This window comes from Typopeltis vanoorti, chromosome 3 (genome assembly GCF_054136105.1).
Source record: "Typopeltis vanoorti isolate ZY-2024b chromosome 3, IOZ_Tvanoo_1.0, whole genome shotgun sequence".
NCBI lineage: Eukaryota > Metazoa > Arthropoda > Arachnida > Uropygi > Thelyphonidae > Typopeltis > Typopeltis vanoorti.
The window spans coordinates 86,014,262-86,039,234 of NC_143551.1; the positions used below are offsets into that span (position 1 = coordinate 86,014,262).

At 35.5% G+C, this 24,973-nt stretch overlaps 1 protein-coding gene across 2 annotated transcripts in view; it reads right to left on the reverse strand.

Moving 5' to 3' along the window:
- Window positions 1-24,973, reverse strand: part of LOC150108348 (uncharacterized) — a 509,704-nt gene that overhangs the window by 185,875 nt on the left and 298,856 nt on the right. For both annotated transcript variants that reach the window (XR_016548130.1, XM_090390709.1), the window contains exons 6-7: window positions 23,968-24,141; window positions 16,257-16,424 (exon numbers count right to left, since the gene is read on the reverse strand). Coding sequence is in view for 1 of the 2 variants with exons in the window: in XM_090390709.1 (XP_090246835.1) it covers window positions 16,257-16,424; window positions 23,968-24,141 (342 nt within the window). In the remaining variant the exon portion in view is untranslated. The remainder of the gene's footprint in view (window positions 1-16,256; window positions 16,425-23,967; window positions 24,142-24,973) is intronic.

Below are 24,973 nucleotides of genomic sequence, written 5' to 3' on the forward strand. Positions count from 1 at the left end.
TTTTTATATTGTATCCAGAAGATGTCTCCGAGACTGAGATGAGATACTGGAAAGATTAAACCAGTATTTAATTATTTTTCTGTGCTGTATTCAGAGAAACACCATTAAGCCTAATTATGAACCCAATCCACAGTTTTGCTAATGATAGTGCTCTTCACTCATCCTACTCATATGGCGAACCTTACGGTGCTCATATATGTCAACCACTTCAGATCATCTACAATAAGTGTTCTAAACAATTTCCATGCTATCATTCAATGCCACAAGAATCACCTAGTCACCTTCAATGCCTCCAAAACACAATTTTTTTTTCTCAGAAAAAAGATGTTAATTCTCATTCCCTTGTCTTTGATAATGCTCAGCTTAACCTCTCCAGACAAGATCTCTCTTCTCAGACCAACTATTACTGCTAACCTTTCCTAATATAATCACATCACTTCTATAGTATCCTTGACTTCCAAAACTTGGTTTCATTTTCAGCTACTTACTCTGTACAAATTCCAAATGTGCCCAACCTTGGAATACTGTTCTCACATTTGGGGGTGGTGTACCTAAAACCTCTCTAAAAATTCTAGATGCTGTTCAGAAGAGGGCAGTTTGGTTGACTGATGACTCTTTCTCACAGATTCTTCAAGATGGTCAATTTCAACACTGTACCTCTCTTCTATAAAGTGCACTGTTCTGCAGAATTTTTCCTAAAACTACAACACCAACACATGGAACCACTGCCCAACATCCTTTACATTTGAGCTGCTGACTCACTGAACCTGGTACTCCCATTCGTATTTCTCAATATCAGTTCCATAGAACTGACACTGATGGAATAACCTTCCCCATAATGTATTCCCCAAGGATTATTCAAAATGAAAATATCTTTGTTCTTTATTCCAACCCATATATAGCATTTGTTAACTATAGACATGGTCTTTTATGTGTCCAGGAGTGATATAAAACATATATACATATATTAATTTCATACACTATAGGATGCAGAAACTACAGTACACTGATGCAATGTGTAAGCAATTTAAGGGAGAAGGAACCTATTGATATTTTTCTTAGAGAGCCGGAGATTGTAGTTGGTTTTCGGGGTGTGGGGGGGAAAACACCTCACCAGGAGGGTTGTATTAGAGAACAGAGCAAAAGTAGGTTTAGTGTTTGCAGCTGGTAATTAGTAACCATCAAGCACAGGCATGATGGATACTAATTCAGCGGAACAGTATCCATGGAAGTACCTGCAGACAAGACATAAGACTGAAAAAGACCAACTATGAGAGAAGGATTGAAATGGGTCTGTGAGAGTGGGACCAACAATCAACTGGATTACCCTCATCTGAACAGCAAGAAGATTTTAGGAGTTTTTTGGTGCACCAATCCAAATATGAGAAAAGTATTCTAAGTATGGGCAGATTTGTATATTGTGAGCAGTTGGATGGGTGAAAAGGAGCATCTTGAATGGAAAAGGATGTCAAGTTATCTAAAGATAAGGAAAGTAATGACTGATGCATTCATTCATGCCTGATCTAGATATCTGTACTACTGTTAAGAATAAGAGAAGGTGAATTGGGATCCTGATATCCCTTTTTGCAAAAAAAAGGACAGTTCTGTGTAGTGTCTCCATAGTGCAATAAGAACCATGAGATACTGCACCCTTCAACTGGAAAAGATGAGAGTTCAATTCTTGTCATGACAAGAAGAATTTTTACATAGATTTTTTCAATGGAAGGTGAGTTAGTCCAGTGGTTCTTAACCTTTTAGTAGTCGCGGTCCCCTAAGTATCCTAAAATATTTTTGCGGTCCCTAGATTGTTGTAATATAATAATAATAATAATTATTAAACTTTTTTTAAAAATAATGGTTTTACTTACTGATTATAATGACAAAAAAGATGAGAAAACAGAAATCAACTTTGCTTAAATGTATTTTAGTGAAATTTCTCTTTTGAATATCTCTACTAATTTGTCTACTCTTGCTTCAATTGTGTTATTCACTGCTATCATTCACCACATACAGGAGTCTATTCGGGGTTGATTTTGTTGTTTTAATATTTACCATTGTGGAAAATCCTTTTTCACATGAATATGTAGAAACAAAAGGCAACAAATTTTGAATGGCAACGTAGGTGCAGATATTCCCTCCAGATATGTATCCAAAATTGGACCAAACTTTTCTTCTTGAAAACGGAGATCAGACTTAAATCCTTTGTCAATTACAGTTGTATGCATCGTCCGTTGGTGATAAATTTGTATTATGCAGTTATTATATGGATCGACTGGCAGTTTGCCAGCAGCGAAAGACTTGTGGCGCTGCACAAAAGAAACTACTGACCTATGCATTAAACTACATAATTCAGATTACTAATACAAAACAATACAAGTGTGAAACAAAGTAAAATAAAGAGCAAAAAAATTATTTTAAGAGATTTTAAAATTAAAAAAAAACTAGAAACATTCTATAAATTTTCTGTGGCCCCTTGGTTAAGAATACTGAGTTAGCCAATCTCAGAGGTAGCAGTCTCATTTTTTTCTCCTGAAAACTTGGGTTTTTTTCATCCCACACACAAGCAAATCAGCCATAGAATACATGCAATTTATAGTCAAAAATACTATTATTGGTGGGCAGCAGATGCTATTGTATGCTGATAGCAGTAGTGGTGTCTTTGTGTGTAGCTGAGATGCGTGAAGTACAGTAGAATGCCCTCCCACAGTTGAGTCCTTGGTCTCCTTGGAGGTGTCACATAATAATAATAATTAAAGGTGACTAGGTTATCCTCATCCCCCATCAAAAGAATGTCATCATGCAAATCTGTGTTTAATATATTACTTGTAGAAGATGTTGAAGCTTGGATTGTAGGTAGGGTTAGTGGTCAGTTAAGAGGTCATTTATATAGAGGAGAAAAAAATGATACGTAATAGAACAGAGAACATGAAAGTACTCCTGTATGATCCTTCAAAGTTCAAAGATAATACACATCTGTAAGTTCAAAGAGGTCCGCACGGTTAGCCTAGTGGCTGTGCACTTCGCAACCATATGCCTGGGGAAGGAGTGTCCTACTAGGTTTGATTCCCATCAGTGACATGAGGAGCTGAAGGATCTTTCTCAACCATAGTCAAGTTAACCGGTCTTTGGCGTGGACAGTAGGGTTTTCCCCAAGTTTATCCTGGGGTTTTTCATCCTGCAAAGCAGGCAAACTGGCCTTGAGAACTCAACATTATGGACATAGGATGCACCAGGCATAGGGCTGACCACCTTATCCTGTGAACTGTTTGAGGTCCGATGATTAATTAACCGTCGACACCGCAAGGTAAAAGAGGGGTAAAGGAAGATGAGATGAGATGAGATGAGAAGTTCAAAGAGAAGAGAATCCATCCACCATGACATACAACAACCAGAGAAAATTGGCTACCCAACTACAGAAAGCCTACCAGTTAACCAGTCACTGATTAACTGTTGGGCCTCTAGGCAGGAAAGAAGTTGATTGTTAATCTTCTCCATTATTTTAGAGATGTGAAGTGAGGACAATGGGATGATAGTGTGAGAATAATGGGCTTATAGCAGACTTTTATTTCCCTTTTTTGGAATAGATTGGATATGTGTTTGCTTTCATGTATTAAGATAAGTGCCAGCTGAGGAGTGTAGAGACAATATAGAAAAGGTGTTTAGTCTGGAGCACGGCTTTTGAGTACAACTGGGAAGATACTACCAGGACTAGAAGACTTTTTTGGTATCTTGGTTATTTACGATTAATTTATTTAGGCTTATGTGCTAGTTAAAGCCTATATTTAGTTAAACTATATTGGAGCTCAAATGAAGTTCAATTGCAGCTCAATTAAACTGTGCTTAATTCTCCAGTGCGCTATTTGCATGCCATTAACCTGAACATGAGTTACTAAAGATTCTCCTATAATGTCTATCTAGAGAAAGACCAAAGGAGGCATGTAGTATACACTCTTCATGAGAGGAAGTGATCTGATTTGGTTATTCATACAAGAGTTGGAGCAGAAGAATGATGCTGGTTGAACTTTATCTTTAGGTGTTGTTACAGTTGGTACCTTCCAGGTGAGAAAGAGCTAAGAGCAAAATTGAGCAGAAGTTGTAGCTTTTGCAAAATACCAGAAGCACTACTGCTATTCGAACAGGAGACAAGTTTTCTATATTTGATCTTTTGAAAGTCAGATTTGGATTTGTTATGTCTTTCATTGTAGGAAACAAATAACACTGTTTCACTCAAGCCACTTGTAGTAAGCTGAATTGTTCTTCTGGACTCCACTGGTACATAGTTAAACTATGTCTCAAATAGACAACAGAAATTTAAAATTTCACCAGCTCTGCTCTCCTGGTCTCTTCAGACATTCTCTCTAACTGACACCAAATCAATTCAAAGGCACCTGGTCACTTTTGTACATTTCCATCCTTCAAATGCATCCCACACATTCACAAACTCCACTCCCTTCTCTTCGCACAGCTCTGCCAACATACATTCATGATTCCTGCTCTTCATCTCAACTCATCATTATCATATCTAGGCAACAGAGCACCATTACAACTACACTGTTATTAGGATCCTATCCTACCTCATGGATCATCATTATCATCATCAATTTTCTGATATGTACCTTCAAGGAATATTCTGGTTCTATGACAGCACTACATGATTATGTTTACATTATTATTAAATTAGTCTATTACTTGTCAGCACTCTAATATTATCATATCTGACATCTCATGCTTCTAATGCACTTCTGACTGTATCAATCCAAATAGACCTTGGTTATCCTCTAGGTCTCTTTCCTGCCATCTTGGCATCAACCTCTTTTGCTCATCCATTCTATTTCACAATCCTAAGTTTTCTCAGAACTATTATAGTGGTGGTCTCTAGCCTTTGTTCAAGTGCTTTATTTTTAACATCGACTCTTAGATATATAATTAAAATTGGTTTGAAGATACTGCTAGGTGAGTGTTTTAGATAATTCCTCTCTTATTCCATATAAATTTATTCAGCTGGCCACCAACCATATCAGCTTTGCTTATTCTCTTGTCTATTTCCAGATTTAACTTGCAATCTTCACTAAAAACTGCACTTAAATAGATGAAATGTTTTACTTGTTCTATAGGCTCGCATTTCAGAATGCAGTTGATGTGTTCAATGTTTCTACCTATTATCATAGTTTTGGTCTTTGTATGGCTGATTTTCAAGCCAAATTTGTTATAGCTGTAATTCAATTTAGTTAGAGAATCCCTGAGATTTGCACTAGATGTGTTTAGGAATACAACATCATCAGCATAAAGCAAAGAGATAGGTTTTACCTCTTCAATTCTAATATCAGGTCTAATGCTACTTTAGTTCGTAATGTGATCCATATAGATGATGAAAAAGAGGGAAGATAATGTGCATCCATGTCTTCTCCCAGATTTTACATAAAACCATCTTCCTGTATTTCCATCGATTTTAATTGCCGACTTACAACTTAAATATAAACTATGCACTGCTCTATATAACATTCTCTTTACTCCATATAACTGTAGTGGTAGTGTTTTGAAAAGATTTTCTCTGGGCACCTTGTCATATGCCTTTTCAAGATCTACAAAACTACAAATTCTTGTCATGAAATCATGGTAATGATTTCTCAACTATTTGTCATAAAGTGAAGAGAAAGATATGATTTTTAGAAATGTTATCTTTCTTTCTTTCTTTCTTTCTGAGCAATAAATACAAAATGTTATACTCACGAAATGATAATCAAGGAAAAGAAGGAGTAGCCATAGTATTCAACACAAAATACGAGGATAATCTTCTTGCATGGCAGGCAGTCTCAAGTAGAGTGATGTGGGCAAATATCAGAATGGGGAATTGGATAGTGAGACTTATTTGTGCCTATAGTCCCATAGAAGGTTCTACTAAGGTAGAAGTGGAGGAATTTTTTGATGCTTTATAAAAAGCAACTGACACAATGAAAAAGGAAAAGTTGGTCCTTGCTGGGGATCTAAATAGCAAAATAGGAAATGATTGTCAGACATACAAAAATATTTTGGGAAAATTTGGAGAAAAGAGCAAAGCTAATAATAATGGCAAATACCTGTTGGATTTCTGCTCAGAACATGGACTGGTTATTACCAACACCATGTTCCAACATAAAAATGTGCACAAATTCACATGGAGAGAGGAGGCAAGGAATAAGAAAAGCCTCATTCACTATGTTATTGTTGATAGTGATGTTTTCTCCCTGGTGCAGGACACCAGAGTGTACAGAGGATTTGAAATTGGAAGCAATCACTATTTAGTCTTGAGCAGGATAAAATTGAATTTCATATTGAAAAGAATAACATGTAAGAAAGTTTTCAAGCGAATAAAAGTTGAGCAGCTCTCAGATGTGAACTGTAGACTAAAATACACAAAGATTATTGAAGAAAAAATGAAAGCGTTTGAGAACAGGAACCAAACCTTGGAGATTCAGTGGCAAGCCTTGAAGAAAACTCTGATTGATTCAGCCAGAGAGGCATGTGGTGAGGTTGTCTGCAAGGATAGAAAAATCAGAACTCCATGGTGGACACAGGAAGTTAAAGAGGCAGTGAAGGAAAAGAAGAAAGCATATCAAAAGTTCCTCACAAATAAGTCAGCTTTTGCTCTTAGAGAATACAGATAAAAATGCAAGAAAGCGAAACACTGTGTAAACCTAGCTAAACAAAAGTCACGGAAGGACTTTGGCAAGAACATAGAAAATAAATATCATGAAGGTGGTAAGATATTCTGGAGGTTGTTGCTTAGAAATGGAGCTTAGAAATGGAGGAAAGAATGCTGTAAAAGGAGTTAGAGATGATATAGGTGACATGAAAACAGGAGAAAAAGATATCCTTGAAGTATGGAGTAATTACTTCGAAAAATTGCTAAATGAAACAAGCAGTTATAGCACAGTGGTAAAAAACACTCAACAGGCATACAGTCAGTAATACATATCCGTACTTGAAGTAGAAAAAGCCATCAAAGGCTTGAAATGTGGAAAGGCAGCAGGAGTAGATGATATTCGACCAGAAATGCTGAAATATGGTGGTATAAAAGTCTTATAGTGGCTGCACTGCATAGTTCAGAAAGCCTGGACAGAGGGACGAATTCCCGATGATTGGAGTAGAGCTCTAATAGTACCCATATATAAAAAAGGAAATAAAACTGAATGTGAGAATTACAGAAGTATTTTCCTAATGAGTGTTCCTGGCAAGATCTATGCAAGTAGACTTGAGAAACAGTTCAGAAGAATTGTGGAAGAAAAGCATGGTGAAGAACAAGCTGGATTCAGGCCAAATAGAGGCTGTTAGGATCAGATCTTCACTTTACGACAAATAGTTGAGAAATCATTGGATAACAAAGATCTGTATTTAAGATTTAAGTTTTGTCGATCTGGAAAAGGCATATGACAAGGTGACAAGAGAGAGAAGCTATTCAATACGCTACAGTTATATGGTGTCAATGGGGCATTATATCAAGCAATACTTAGTCTTTATTTGAGTTGTAAGTCAGCAGTTAGAATTGAAGGAAATACAAGAAGATGGTTTAATGTTAAATCTATGAGACAAGGATGTACATTATCCCCCTCAGTTCATTATCTATATGGATCACATTATGAAGGAAAGTGGTATTAAATATGATATCAGAACTGGAGATGTTAATGTCCGCTCTTTGCTTTATGCAGATGATGTTATACTTCTAAATAAATCTGCTATAAGTTTGCAAGATTCCCTGGCTAAACTGAATAACTGTTGTAATAGATGTGGTATGAAGGTCAGCTTTAAAAAGACAAACACAATGAAAATGTCAACTGTGTTGTGAACAGGGAACCTGTGGAACAAGTAAAACATTTCAGCTACTTAGGCACGATTTTTACTGAAGATGGTAAATTAAATATGGAAATAGACAACAGCATCAACAAAGCTGGTATCGTAGGAAGTCAATTGAATAAATTCATATGGAATAAGAGAGAAATTAGTCAGAACACTAAATTAGTTGTATACAAGACAGTGTTCAAACCAGTTTTAACTTATGGATCTGAGAGCTGGGTCAGAAGTGAAACACTTGACCAAAGACTAGAGACCGCAGATATGAGAGTCCTGAGAAAGATTAGAGGCATGAATAGATTGCATCAATGGCAATATCATATTAAAAACAAGGATATTAGGAAAGAACTTGACATTGTCAGCATCCAGGAATGCGTTAGCAGAGCTAATCTCAGGTGGTATGGTTACTTAAACAGAATGGGTGAGGAAAGATTAGCAAAACAAGTGTTCTCTGTCAGGTTGGCAGGAAAACGACCCAGAGGAAGACCAAAATATAGGTGGATTGATATGGTACAAAGTGCTTTAGATGATAGAAATATAAGATCTGATAATGTTGGAGTCTTGACAAATAACAGAGATTTGGAGGAAAATTGTAGACAGGAAGTTAGTAATGACGTAAATTTTTCATGTAGTGCTATCATATCCTGTACACCCCTTGATGGTACATGTCAGGAATTTGATGATGATGATCTTTCTTTCTCAAATCTTATCTTTTTTAAAAAGATAAGATTTTTAAATATTATTACAATAAGTGTCATCATGCATGAGATCTGAAATGTAAAATTGGAATGGCTCTTATAGGTGCTTATGGATTTGCAAACCACACATAAAAACATCATGTATATAATATATAATATATATAATACACTCGGGTCGCTTTTTATGCGAATTTGCAGTTATGCGGTGCACACCCACAGATACGAGACCTTTCGACTCTTCTACGCATGTCAACAAAAGGAGAATCCATTCCAATAATAGGGTAGGCCAGTGTTTCCCACGACGGAAACACCTCACAAATCCTGAAATTTTCATGGAACACCTTGGTTATTTTGTAATGTATTTATTAATAATTAATTGTTAATTTATCTGATTTTTTATTATTAATTAATAATTGATCATTAATTATTAAATAAATTTGTTCCAATGGAGAAATAAAAAGCACCAAAGAAATTGCTTTTCTTTGGAAATGAAAATTGCAATTTTAGATCGCTTAGCAAAAGGAGAGGGACCTATGGTGATTGGTAAACATTTTAATTTAGGTGAATCTACTATAAGAGCAATTAAAAAGAATGAAGTCGCAATAAGAAAATCTGTCATTTCTGGCACAAAACTAAGTGCCAAATTATCATCATACTCAAGAGATACTTTATTAGAAAACACGGAACGAGCGCTCGTAATTTGGATTGATGAATTAACTCAAAGAAGAATTCCTATAAGTGGTTATTTAATTAAACAAAAAGTTCTTCAGTTTTATGAACAGATGAAGGAATTGGAGCCATCTACTTCCATTTCCCAGGCTGATAAAGAATTTTTTGCTAGCAAAGGGTGGTAAATTTAATTCACCAAAAAGTTTTTCAGTTTTATGAACAGATGAAGCAATTGGGGCCATCTACTTCCACTTCCCAGGCTGATAAAGAATTTTTGGCTAGCAAAGGATGGTAAATTTAATTAAACAAAAAGTTCTTCGGTTTTATGAACAGATGAAGCAATTGGAGCCATCTACTTCCACTTTCCAGGATGATAAAGAATTTTCGGCTAGCAAAAGATGGTAAACCGGGTTTTAAAAAGGAATGCACTTCATAACATGAAGATTACAGGTGAGGTTGCACCAGCAGATGAAGAAGCAGCCAAAAAGTTTCAAGAGAAGTTAGCCAAAATTATTGAAGATGGTGGATATTGTCCCAATAAAGTGTTTAATGCTGATGAAACGCGATTGTTTGGGAAGAAAATGGCTAGTCGAAATTACATCGCAAAGTTTGAGAAAAAAGCAAGTGGATTTAAAGCAAGCAAAGATCAAGTAACATTGTTATTTTGTAACAATGCATCAGGAGACCGAATGTTGAAACCCTTCCTAGTAAATCGATTTCTAAGACCACGTACTCTAAAAGGCAAAGATCTAAAACAGCTGCCGGTACATTGGAAGCTAATAGAAAGGCCTGGGTAACAACTGCTGTTCAATTACTGAATGGTTCAATAATTGCTTTGTACCAGAAGTGGAAACATATATGAAGCAAAAAGCTCTCGATTTTAAAGCACCAAGTCATTCGCATTTAGAACATCCAAATGTGCAAATACAAGCATTATTCAGCCATTAGATCAGGGCATAATTGCTACTTTTAAAAAATACTATGTTAAGCACACTTTTCAATTTATATTGGATAAACTAGAAAATGAATCATTAATGAATGAAATGAATGAAAATGAATCATTAGTGACATTTGGAAAAAATTTTCTATTTTGGACTGCTTAAATCATGTTGCATCTTCTATCTCTGAAATAAGACCACAAACTTTAAAAGCTTGCTGGAAAGCAGCTTGGCCTGGATGTATTGCAAACAGTGCAACCATGCAAACATCTACATTATCAGCTGAAATCATTGAGATCTCAATGAGAGGGTTTGATACATTTAGCCAGAATGATGAAGACGAACTGCTTGTGGATAATGCCTTAAGTGATGATGATATTATTGGATATCGATTAACTTTAGATATCATTGAAGATACAGAAAACGACAGTGAAGTGGAAGAAAAACCTGTCCCCTACACTGCAAATATAATTCGAGAAGGTCTTGAACTGTGCAATAAATTGGAAAATCATTTTCTTGTTAATGACACAAATTCTGAACGAGCCTTTAAATTCCGACGTGAGCTGAAGAACTGTATGTCTCGATATCGCGAGCTGTATAAAATATCAGTGAAATCATCAGCGCAAAGTTTAATCACTGATTACATTGTCAGAAGGAAAAAAATCAGCACAGAACGAGGGTAAAGCTAATTCTGTTTGTGAAGAACCATTGATTTTACCATACAGATCTCATGCACCGACTATCTCTTCTGGTGATGAAAGTGATTATGCACCAGTTTGCAAACGTTGCCGAATATTGTCTAATAGCGATGATAATTCTGATGACAAAATGTTAAAAAAAATGTTACTTTTCAATAAAATTAAATGAATAAAGCTTTAAAACAAACTTAGGCATTCTTAAATAATAAAGAATTATTATATAAAAAAACCACAGTGAAATTAGTAAAAAGACAGATATTTCGTACTAAAAATAATAGTACATCTTCAGTGTCTGTAACAGTAATAGGAATGGAATGCAGGCAAACGTTCAGTGGATCACCTATTAAAATACAATTGTTACCACGTGCTAGGAAATAATAGAAATAATAAATTTAATCTATTAAAATAAATGGTTTTTTACATAAGATGAAAGTCTCCCAGATCTTTGAGAGAGACATACAGTCATTTCTATTTAAATCCGATCAGTGTAAGATAGTTTCAGAACTTTCTTTGAATAAGCGTTCATATTTGAATCTGCATCTATGGAGGAGAACTGCTTTATCTCACTGGACACTATGAGTAGAGTCGATACTGTGCTGTGCCAGACCAGACTTCAGAGGTTTGTTATAATCAATATAATATTGATGTTCTTTTATTGTTTTTTCCAAAGAACAGCCAGTTTGTCCAAAATAAGAGACATTGCATATTAGAGAACATCTCTTAACAAAGATAGAAAAGGCAGCTTCTTTATTACCAAACAAAGAAGCTAACCTCCTCCGTATGGAAGCAATTTTCTCTATAAATAAAGCTAGCCCTCCACCTGACAACATTTCTTACTCTGAAAGGACAGCTATCAAGTCCTTGAAAGATAATAGTAACATAGTTATCGTTCCGGCAGACAAAGGGAATGCAGTTGTCATCTTAGACAAGTCTAATTACCTTAATAAAATGTTGGAACTTTTAAATAGTGATACTTACTCAGAAATCGCTAGTGACCCTACGATGGAACTACACAAGAGAACTAATAATTTATTAAAAACCACCTTAGAGTTACAAAGAAACATTCGGCTTTCTCTTAGGTCACTTCATCCCTTGATACCTCGACTGTATGGTCTCCCCAAGATTCACAAAACAAACTGCCCACTCAGACCTATAGTTGAGGGCATACACTCTCCTACTTATAATCTCTCCAAATATCTTGCGAGTTTTCTTAGAAATCTTTCTGGAATATCCTCTTCACATATTAATCACATATTAAAAACTCTGCAGATTTTGTTTCTAAAATCAAGGACATCAAACTTAAAAAAAACAGATTTAATGGCCAGTTTTGATACTGTTTCTCTCATTACAAATGTACCTGCTCAAGAAGTCCTCGATCTTCTCGAGAACAAATTATCAAAAAAACTCTTTGCTCTTCTCTCCCATTGCATAAAGTCAGGATACTCCAAATATGATAATAAGATCTACTTACAAAACTCAGGTCTGGCTATGGGCACCCACTCTCTCCGATTCTCGCGGATATATTTCTCAATGATTTTGAAGAAAAAGCTATTAACTCCTTTCACTTTAAACCACCTAAACAAGTGCCATGAAAAAATCTCTTTCACTTTCGAACTGGAATCAAATGACTGCCTTCCTTTTTTAGACCTCAAACTTACCCCAGATGTGCTGAGAGCATTAAAATCTCAATTTTTAGAAAGCTTACTCATACTGATAGATACCTTCATGCTTCCTCCCATCACTATCCCCCACAAAAATGTGGTATTATTTCCACCTTAGCACACCGAGCAAAATCATTACTTACAGAAGAAACAGAAATTGAAAATGAACTCCTTTTCCTTAAAAAAACTTTTATTAATAATCGTTTCTCTCCAAATAAAACTGACAAATTTCTTTCCCCCAGGCACTCAGCTACTTCTGAAGATCCCTCTTCCCCAAGAGCCTTCATCTCCTTGCCTTACATCAGCTCTCTTTCACCAAAACTGGCCAAGATTCTCAAGAAATTTAACTTCAAAACTTGCTTCACTACGCTTCCAAAACTTCGTTCATTACTTAGCAAACATAAACAGAAACATCATCCTACTCAGTTTCCAGGAGTGCACAAGATTTTGTGTGATTATGGAAAGCCATACTATGGCCAGACTGCTAAATCCATCCTTCTACGTTTGGATGAACACCGTAGAGATATCTCCTATAACAGGACTAGAGCTAGCGTTCTCTCTAGCCACGTTCTCTTTTCAGCTAACTCAGACGAAGGCTGCCAACACATTGTAAATTGGACTGAAACTTCTAACATCCATGTGTGTGCTACGATGAACTCGAAAAAAAGATTGTCGAATCCAGGGAAATTTCTCTAGATTCCTCTCATATCAACAACAGCCTGAGTTACAATTTCTCTGATGCACACGTTGCTTCTGTTCGGTACTGGCACACTCGCGACAGCACGTAGTATACGTTTGTTTGGAACTCATACTTGCATTTGTTTTTCAAACACGCTATTGTCTTTTTATACTTGTTGTTATTACAATTTTAAGTCTCTGTAATTTTTTATATACTTCTTTGATTGTGATACCTGAAGATGTTGATCTATTCAATGAAACTAGTATATATATATATATATATATATATATATATATATTTATATATATAGATAGATAGATAGATAGATAGATGAATATAAATTGTTTATATACAAATATCTATCTATATATATAAATATATATCGGGGGCGAATATTACGAGTGTGCTAGGTGTGCAGTGCTCATCCATGAAATATCAGTATCACCCATATTTATATTTTTGCATTTACAGTGATACCTCGACTAACGACTTTTTTGGCTAACGAAGATTTCTTTCACTGTTTTTCGGACTCGGCTAACAAATGTTTTAGTGGATTCTCGCGCTAACATAAAGCAGCAAACATGAACGGTCGGGCCATTCTAGGAGCTTATCTTTTCCATCTGTATGTGTGTGACAAAAAATGAGCTGACCACATCAATTTGGACACTTAATGCTGCCTGTAAAAAGTTATGGCCATACTGCTGCAAAATAAGAAGTGCTGTTTCCAGTGTTCAAGATGCTGCTGGGGAACTTGCTGCTGAAAATGCTGACATTTTCAGCAGCAAGTTAAGATAGTCTCCTTGAGCAAAGCATTACATTTGGAGGTAAATGAAGATGTGGAAGAATTGGTTGAAGAACACTCAAAAGATCTGACAACAGAAGATCTTGAAGAGTTGAAAAAGCAACTGAATCAGGAAAGAGACAAGGAAGATAAAGAGTGCTCATCAGAGGAGAAAGACAGCAATAAAAAGGGATGAATGCCAACAGGTGACATTAAAAAAATGCTGCACTACTGGGAAGAGTTTCAGTATTTGGCTACAATGTGGCATCCCAACAAAGCTGATATGAACAGACTTTGTGCCTTGGTTGAAGACAAGTGTCTGAATCACTTGAAAAACATTCTGAAAAAAAGAGAAGTTCAATCAACTTTGGACAGATTTTTGACTTCTCCTTTAGCAATGAGACAGAGGCCAGCTACTGAAGAAGAGGAGACTTACATTGAATAAACTTTGAAAATTTGGAAGAAGAATAGTAAAATCGTTGTGTACATATTTTCAATTTAATAAAGTGTATATGATAGTGTAAAGATCGTCGGTTTTTCATTCTACTTTCCATTCTCCTTCATCTAATTGGGTAGCTGTTCATCTCAGCCTTTGGTGAGTTTTTGCTCTTTTATATTGTGCTTTTTACTATTTTATAAAACTTATCTTTAAATAGTAGGCAGCATCCAGAATGAATTAAACGATTTTCTATAGAAACCTACGGGAAATCACGTTTCAACTAACAAAGATTTCGGCTAACGAATTATTTTCGTTAGCCAAAGTATCACTGTATTCTCGTTAAAGACTCCCCCAATTGCTTGCACACTTCGTGCAATTCCTAAAATTGAACACAATATACTGTACTAATGCTTCATCCTCTTCAGGAGGATAACAAAGCATTAGTGCTTCATAAAAAAGACACTTTTCGCTGCATTTGCATTAATAGCCAGGTGTGCTTTCGAAATGCATACACTTTTGAGCCATTCGAAAAGATGTAAAGAGGGCACAGTGGGTCAAATTCTTAGCTTTCTAATATTTTTAAACTGCTGAGAAGGCAGGGCAGGGTGAGCTGAAATTTTGAGCTCACTCAGCACCTAGCATCTGTGATTGGTTATTGTGTCAACCAATCCAATCGAACGTTGTCACTTGTCATGAGTTGAGCACTTTTCGTATCCAATGTATATTACAAACAGTTGTTACGCATGTTTCCTGGAACTGAAAATTTGAAAGTGGATGTTAGGAGAAAAATGCTAATTGTTTTTTCTTTTGCTTGTGCAGTATAGCATCTGTTGAAGTTGCAAAGTTTTTTAATGGTATATAGAGACATTTTTATTCGAGTCTTCGGAAACAACAGACAGTAAAAAAAATCTATTCCTGAATAAAAACGAATATTCTGTGTATTATAAGACGTTGTTGATCTACAACAAAATATCAGCATATGTGAGATTGACAAGACTGAAGAACTGCTGATACTAAAAAAAAAAAAAAAGAAAAAACTAATGAATTTAGGATTCCACAAATTATAATCATAAAATTGATTGAGATATGTAATCTTACATCCACGACCCTGGGAACGCTTTGTCTGCCTTAAAATTTTATTATGGGTTGGCCTGTTTCGGCCCACGTCATGGTAGCCATAGAATACGTGTTTTATTGCAGCAATAAAACATGTGTTCCTGTTTTTGATTCAACTTCTGATTTGTGAACAGTGACCGGTTAGTTTGTCCTCTGTGTCTAGTGAGTTACTGAGTGAAGTGTGAATTGTAAATTTATAGTGAAACAAATTTAAACAGAAACATACATTTTTAAAAGGTAAGTGTATGCAATTTAATATTATTTCACTTGTTAGTTTTATGATTTTTTTGCTTTTAAACTGAAATAATATTTAGGATTAATTAATTAGCTGATTTTTAATAAAATATGCCAGTCAATTTTTTATATATGAAATTCTGCTAAAAACTATTAATTCCGAATACCTTTTTTTTACCAAGAATGAAAGATCATTAAAATAGATGCAAAATGAAAATAATGTATTTATAGTTTACATCGACAAATAATTACATCAAAAAAGCTAAACGACATTTATTGATGTAAGTATTCAATTAAATCAATAATTATAAAAATTTATTGGTGCAATTATTTGTCTCCAAGCTTTGTCCCCCCCCCCGGAACATTTTCCGTGGACGCACGCCCATGCATACAGTCAAATTGACGTGAAATTTGTAGCGCAGGTTGCATAATCCACATGACAGCACACCCAACCGAAATAAGCACGCGATGTCACTTATATATATATAGATGAATAACATATAAAATAAAACTTACATCAGCCTGAAGCATGTTATAATGTTCCTCTTTTGCACACAAGGATTCTTTTAATACTGCTATGTGGCGTTGGTAATCGTGGTGTTGCTCTTCAAGTGTTTTCATTTTGGCCCCCATTGCTAAAATCTCTTGATCACGTCTATTCAATTCTATTCTTAATTCTTCAATCTATAGTAAAGAGAATAATACTGATTTAGATATCAACTTTAATGAAGAAAGATCCTTCTGATAATGCCCTTTAAGTTGGTTTCTTTTTGCACAATCAATGAAGCAACATGTTCATAGATAAATGTTGAATAATTAATATACACTGATAAAATAACAAGAAACATATACATTCTGTTCATTACAGAAGATAAATTTCATTCAACTATTCAACTGAAAAATCAGGTATAAGATTATGCCTGTATTTCTAAAATATAACTACATTACATTTCATACTATAGCTATGCTAATGAGCAGGATCTTAATAAATGTAATGAATTTTGTAAGCTATAAATATATTTAAACTGACAGAATTATTAACTATATTAATTATTAATACATATTTATAATTTTCAGATAATTTTTACATCTGTAATAATTATTTGCATTTTACAAGCAATAGCTTAAACACAAAGGAAGTAAAAATAAAAGGTAACATGAATAAAATGTTTAGAAAATACTAAGATTTAAATTCTGTTTTTATATAAGGAAAATAAATAAATCTAAACTACTGTTTATACTTTTAGTTTAATATGTTCATTTACTAACGTTTTTTCATAATAAATTGAGTATACTTCGCTATATTCTCTTCTAGAAGATACATATATCTGATATCATTCAATCAAAATGTGTTCATTAGTTTTTTTTTTAGAGGTTATTCTTGCAAAAAAAGTAAGGCTGCCTAAAAACAGACAAATACAGATTTTCAGATTCAAGATTAAGACTGCAACAAATCAGACTAAAAAAGAAAATAGTCAGCTTGGTTGGACGAGTGGTTAGCATATCCACTCTGCAGCCAAAAGGCTGCGGGTTCAAATCTCACCATGGGCATGGATGTTTGTGATTGTGAAAATAATCCTGGTGGTGGTGGTGGGCAGTAGATGGCATTGGTGTAGATGATGACTGTAGTTGGAGAATTGGGTGGAGACAGAGTTGTAGAGTAGATGCCTTCCCTTGATGAGTCTTAGGACTCCCTGGAGGTGTCACATAATAATAATAATAATATGCTGCAAAAAATTGCTTCATGTATACATCAAAAAATACAAAAGAATTTTTTGGTCATGAGGATAAAAAATTAAAAGAATGACAGCATCCAATTATGCAAGAAATGCAATTAAAAGACCTGCAGAAAGAGAACATTTAAAGAAACAGAACAATGTGCCTGAGAGTGAACAGAAAAAGAACAACAATGGTAAGAATGAATACAGATTGGAAGAGCTCAGGCTAGAGTTGATAGCAATCAACAGGAAATGAAGCATGTAGAGGATGAAATTAGGTTTGAAGAAGCAAATGATGTGAATGAAGAGTATAAGTATGGTGAAAGAGGTATCAAATGATCAAACAGCTTTGTACAAAGATTTAATTATTAAAGGTGAATGGATAATGGGGTGCACAAGAGCTTGTCTGATGGCACAATGAGATGAATAACTGAGGTACAGAAAAAATGAATGGATGGACACAAATGACATGAACAGTGAGGGGAAAAAATGTTGAAAGGCATTATAGAAAGTTGTCACAACAGGTGACGGATAACAGTATAGGTAGGAAGGACGTAGTATATTGTTCCAGATTTGGCAATAATGAGTTGAGAAGAAGAGCAGAGATGAGATGATGAATGCATGACTGCTGAGTTCTGCACTGCAAAAGCCTACAATTCATGAATATATATAAAGTGAATTTGAAACAAAAATGGAATGTTTCAAAAGAGATGGAATTACATTTGTAAGGAATTGAATATTTGGAGTGAGTGCTGTTTGGAGTGGAGAAGGTAAGCACAAGAAGCAATTGTGGAATGGATGGCATGTGGATACAAAGATCACAGAGGATTATAGAGACAAAGCAAAAGCATGCATGACAAAGTAAGAGAGAGAGAGAGAGGGGGGGGGTGAGAATAGTCAGAGTGGGAGGAGGAGATCGGCTTCAAACAGATATGCACTGGTCACCCATGGAAGTATAGAAATAGAGAAGTATAAGTGATAGAAAGGTAAAGTTGAGGATAGTATGCAGATGGAAATAGAATTAGAGTGATAAAGAATGATCTGGGAGAGAATAGAAAGGAGAAAAGAGGAGAGAGAGTACTACTGATGATAACAGAAACATACTGTGTCTATTTAGCGTGCAAGTAACAAATGGCAATACATCTAATGACGTTGAAGATATTTGGTGTGAGGTTGAAACAGACCTAGTAGTATATCTAATTGGGTGATATTAAAAGCCTGGCAATGTAGAAGAGGCAATAATCAGAAAGTGTTTTGACAAGTAAAAAGAGGATAATTCTAATGGAGGTTTTAATTATGAGAGATTCTAATGAGGGTTTTAATTATGAGTATATAGATTTAATTGTGGAATAAGGAAAGATGAGGTGACATATGGAGGCAAAAAGAGTGAATTTCTAGAATTTATCAGTGATAACTATTAGGTAGCATATGATGGAAGTAAATGGAAGTTTTAGATATGGGAATTGGTGATAGCTTCACAGAATGAAACTGTAAATGAGGTATGAACACTGCTACTGGTTAATGAGCATAATACATGATAGTGACTTTGAAGATGATCAAGCAAAGAAAATTTTCATTTTCACAAGGCAGGTGATTACAGGAAACACTTGTTAACTTGCACATCAGTACAATTTGAATGACTGCCTGTCATTCAAATTGTACTAATGTAAATTAATACATCAGTTAAAGAAAAGAGATTAATAAGCATGGGACACATCTGACACATGTTTTGTACAACTGTATACTAAGAGTCACGCAAAGAGATGAAGCAGGAGTGAAACTGATAACAAAATGGAGAAAATAGTCTGGAAAAGAAGTTATTGTGGAGGAGATATCTGAGAGTATGCAGTGTCCAGATGAACGAGGAGAAGAACATGCACACTAAAGTGATAGGAATAGTAAGGAAATAAAAAGTAAAATTATTATTATTATTATTATTATTCAGGCCTCCATGGAGTCAAAAGACTCATTGTGGGAGGGCCTTCCTAAGAAGCACAAAGTCTATCAAGATTCACTCATCGAGGGGAGGTCCCCCCTGCCTAAGAAACACAAAGTCTATCATACCACTCCTTGAACTCATTGACCATTCTCACTCTAACCACTCCATCAGGCAATGCATTCCATGTTTCAGCCACCCTCCATGCAAAGAAACCGCTCCTCACCCTCTTGCTCACAATTTCTTTCGTAACTTCCAGGGATGGCCTCTCGTCATCACTCCTTCCCGCTGTTCAACCAAGCGAAAGAACTCCCCAGTGTCAACCCTATAACCACCTCTCAACAGTTTAAAAGTCTCAATCATATCACCTCTCCTCCTATCCACCAAACTCTGCAGTCCACATTCCCTCAGCCGATCCTCATAACCAAAATTGTACAGTCCTGAAACTATCTTTGTACCCTTTCCACAGTTAATTTATCCCCTTCAAATCCTGGGGACCAAATCTGAGAACAATAGTCTAAGTGTGGTCTGATCAGAGACTTATACAATGGAATGATAACCCTTTTATCTCTGCAGGTCAGTGTCCTTCTCATAATTGCAGCAATCCTCTGTGTTACCTTCACCTGCCCAATGCTGTATACGGTCCTTCACTACTTTCTCCAAGATCTTACTAACTACTGATGACACACAAACTGGTCTATAATTAGACACTTCCAGTCTGCTACCACCCTTATGCAATGGCACTATCTTACCTTCCTTCCTTCCATTCCATGGGCACCTTTCCCGCAGCCAGATTTTCGTTGGAAAGCCAGGTCAAAAGCACTGTCAGTTCCCTAGGTCATTCTCTCAAAACTCATGGTGAAATACCATCCAGTCCCACAGCTTTACTCACATCCAAAGTACTCAGTATTTGAAACACACTCTCCTCCTGTACCTCTAAACCTCGAACCTGCCCTATCCCTCTAGCATTAAAACTGACTCCTCCAGGATGAAATACTCCAATAAAGTGTTCATTGAACAATTCTACTATGTCCTCTGCATCAGTCACTCTATTCCCATTTTTATCCCACAATATCATTCTTCCACAGTCATTTCTCCTCCAACTGCCCACATATCTAAAAAACTCCCTAGGATTTTCTTTGGATCTTAGGGCTAATTTCCTCTCATATTCCAGTTTCATCTTCCTTACCATACTAGTCACTCTTCTGGCCTGTGTCTTATACTCTTCATGCATCTTCTCTTCACCTGTGTCTTATACTCTTCATGCATCTTCTCTTCACCTGTCTCATTATATCTCTTCCACAGCCTCTTTTTTGAATGCAATTCCTGTTTAATATTGTTTGTCATCCACTTTACTCCAAATTGTGTCCTCTTGTTCACTCGTGGTATACACCTTACCATTGCTGCTAACAAACATTCTTTCATAATTTCCCATGCACTAATGATATCCTGGCCTTCCAATTCCTCCCTCCATGAAACTTCCCCAAGTTGACGTCTTAGACTATTATAATCACCTGCCTTATAAGTCCACATACGTTCCCGTCTCTTTGATACTTCTGCATGTCTATTCATTTTCCAAGTGAAAACCATGTGGTCACTCTCTCCAACTGGTGGAAGAGATGTCATCTCAGTTATCATCAACTCTTCTGATGCTATAACCAAATCCAAAACTCTTGAACCTCTTGTTCCCTGTATTACATGTTGCCAAAGACATTTGTTCCTCAAGAATTCTAGAAATTCCATTCCCTTATTGCTACATGCATCTTCCTCTTCCCAGTTTATACTACTATAGTTAAAATCTCCCATAACTATTATTCTTCTTGCACTTGCCAAACTCAACTGTCTAAACATTTTCTGGTCCCCACCCTCTGTTCTCCTGGGTCTGTAGCAACACCCCACTGAATATCCTGTCTTGCCCACCTCTACCTTACACCATATGCTTTCAAAATCATTAGTGTCATTGCCTTCCAAAGTCTCCACTCTTAGAGGACATAGGTTGTCACTTATCATAAGCAGTACTCCACCACCACGCTTTCCCTTCCTATCCTGCCGAAAAATGCTGTACCCAGCGACTTCTATTCCTGTTATTATATCCTCTTCTGTCAACCATGTCTCAGTGATCCCAATAATTTTTGGCCAGGCTGATGCTATCTGCACCACCAATTCCTCTCCCTTATTCCAGATACTCCTGGCATTAGTATATAGCATATAAATGCCACTGTTTCTATAACCAGCATTATCCCCTCTAGACTCCACTGGGCTCAGTATTACATGATGTTGTCCCCCTTCTCCCAAGTACCCATTCCCACAAGAGGCCACCCCTACTACCATCCTTCCTGGGACACACTGACTTTTTCAGAACAGTAATCTCTCCAGATGCCTACGTCCTTCCTCATTCAAATGTAAGTGGTCTCTTGCATCCAATTCCTCTCTGTCCTCAAACGCACTTCAAGCATCCACATATTCCAGTCCTCTCTTGATTGGCTAATCAGGCCAAAGGAAATTCTTCCACTATATGGTAAGCAGGAGGAAGAGTAATGATGGAAGTGTGGCATGCGTGGCTGGTATGGTAGTCAGGTGACCACTACAGAGGATGCAGTGCAATCATTTACTAAGCACTAGTCAGTGTATATCACACTGGTATGGATTATGCTGTGCAACACTCAGAAAGCAGAAATTTCTATCTACAGTGATAGAAGTGAATGAACCAGAGGTGTTGTTAATGTCTGTGGCATGGATGACATATGCATTTTTGTCCTTGATCTGGTTATTTAATGAGTCTGCAATAGGGAGGGTTCCAGAATAGTGGAAGAATGACAAAATAGCACATCTGTAGTAGAAAAATGCTAGTAGGATGGATGTTTTCAATTACAGTAATCTATCATTTATCCAACCCTACTGCAAGACAATTTACCATTCTGATAACTAAAGTACAATTACATGGTGCTGTTTCAAAAGACAGATGACATGCAAGGTCAGTTAATTGAAAGTTGTTTTGAAAGACAGATGGGTCAATTACTGTATTGAGTATTACTGAGTAATCTGTATATATGCATGTGTAGTAAAGATATTGAAAAAGATTGGATGAGAGACATGGATCCCTATGATTATTCAACATGGGTTTATAAATGATAGTTTACTTTTTTTTTTTCATGACCATTTTCATTTTATGAAAAAATGATAAATGCATTGGATAAGGATAACTTATATATATATAGTGATATTTCCGGACACTGCAAAGGCATCTGACAGCTGTACTGTGGGTTTGTACACAAGATAAGGGAGACAAGGCAAGGTCAGTTAATTGAAAGTTGTTGTTTTGAAAGAAAGATGGGTCAATTACTGTATTACTGAGTAGTCTGTATATATGCATGTGTAGTAAAGACATTGAAAAGATTGGATGAGAGACATGGATCCCTATGATTATTCAACATGGGTTTATAAATGATACTTTACTTTTTTTTTTCATGACCATTTTCATTTTATGAAAAAATGATAAATGCATTAGATAAGGATAACTTATATATATAGTGATATTTCTGGACACTGCAAAGGCATCTGACAGCTATACTGTGGGTTTGTACAAGATAAGGGAGAAGGATCGATAAACGATTAGCCAAATAGATATGAGATTGATTGTCTAAAAGATACCAACAAATTGTGTATGGATCAAAATCCTGGAAAAGGATAGTCAATTAGGCCTACCAGTCACTTCTTTGGCCATCACTGCTAAACATTTCATGTGGATTCTCAGGAATTATTTGACTATTCTAATGCAAAGAGCAGAGGTGTAAGGAGTGATTCTAATTTCAAGTTTCTTCAGCAAGATTTAAATAGACTTTTAGCTTAAACAATGAGTGAGGACTGCTGTTTCAATGTTAATAGGTGAAAGATATTGCACTCTGAAGTTCAGGGGTATAAAACAGTGTACAACATTGGTGAAAATGACTTCAGGAGATGGATACAATTTATCCAAGAGTGATAAAAAACAGACTTGAAGTCCAGAGAAATATTTGTTGGTGAGAGAATTTTGCAATCTAAACAGGATAGAAGTATACATTTGAAGAGTGGAAGAGGAATGAAAGCCATCCCTGAAATTTGTATAATGTTATAGTGAAAAAGGGAGTGAGAGGAAAAATTTTTAAATGGAGTGTGGTGGACAAATGTTAGGTTTTGCCAGAATATGTTGTTGATGCTAAGAGTGTGAATGACTTTAATTTTCAGTATAATAGATATATTTCTGGTTGGGTGATACTTCTTGCAATGAATCTATTGTCTCCATTGGTGATTTATTAATAAACCACAACAACTTTTATATAAAAACTTTTATACAAAAACTTTTATATAAAAATTAATCAAAGACTGGTCAAGAAGTCATTCTCTTTTTAAGTTACCTGATTTTCATCGAAAATAAATAAAGAATAACAAGTCTTAAAGATCATAAATACATTAATATTCACTCTAATAACTCCAGAAAATAAAAATGATGCTCAAAAAATATTAAAAGCAAAAACAACATAATTCTACAGTAGTCACATCCCAAGAACTCTTAATCCATTTTACGACCACCTACCTTATATTTAAAATGTTGCTTACACTCTGCATGTTTCTCTAATAGCTGTTCACTTGTCTGGTTACCTAATAAGTTAAGGGAATTCACGCTGTCAAATTTTTTTGTATTACGTAGTTGTACAAGTTCCTTTTCAAGTAGTTCAATTTCACCTTCTAAAGTTGTTATTCTGGCATCCTAGGTAGTTAAATTACCAGTAAAAATTGTTTATAGCAGAAAAGATTAAAACTATAAAAAAACCTGCATATTTTATTCATGTTTTAAAGAAATATTTAAATATCACATGCAGTATCCAAAAAAAGCATAATAATAATAATAATAATAATAGTTTCATGCAAAAATTATGTGACTTGAATAATAAAAAAAAGAAATAAAAAAGAAAGAAAAATCAGTGATGATCACATTAAAATAATGCAACAAATTGAAAAAAAATTGCCCAAAAGTAAACAATTTTTTTTAAATTAGTTACTGAAGTTATCATTATGATTACTATTATGTTGCTCTGTCAAATTTATGGAATATATGTGGAACAAAATGTGTCCTTGTTTACAATAATTTGGCTATATCCTAATTCCCAGTTCATCAAATTAATGTGATATTAGTTCAGGCAGAGTCTGTGCTGAACTATTTTGATGTCTTTCACTTCAAATCATGTTTATCTCACTGCTTTGTAATAATGCTCCATGTATTCATTTCTGAGAAAGAATAAGGACTGGTACCATGAAACTTCCACAGTGCAGGTGACACAAGTGTTGATGTAGAATGTTAATATAGGGTAGCAGCCATGATTCCAGGCACTAACCACTGAACATAATTCATGCCATCCAAACTTCATCACTGGAACAACACACTCGATTAAAAATTGTTATTTTTAATCAAGCCCCCTCCAAAAAAAAAAAAAGACTGTTTGCTCTAGATGACTGATTTCTATCCCTCCATGATTTCTATTTCTTAATTTTTCCAAAGCACACAAAACTCATATCATATCCAATATGATCTGTGTTTTGTG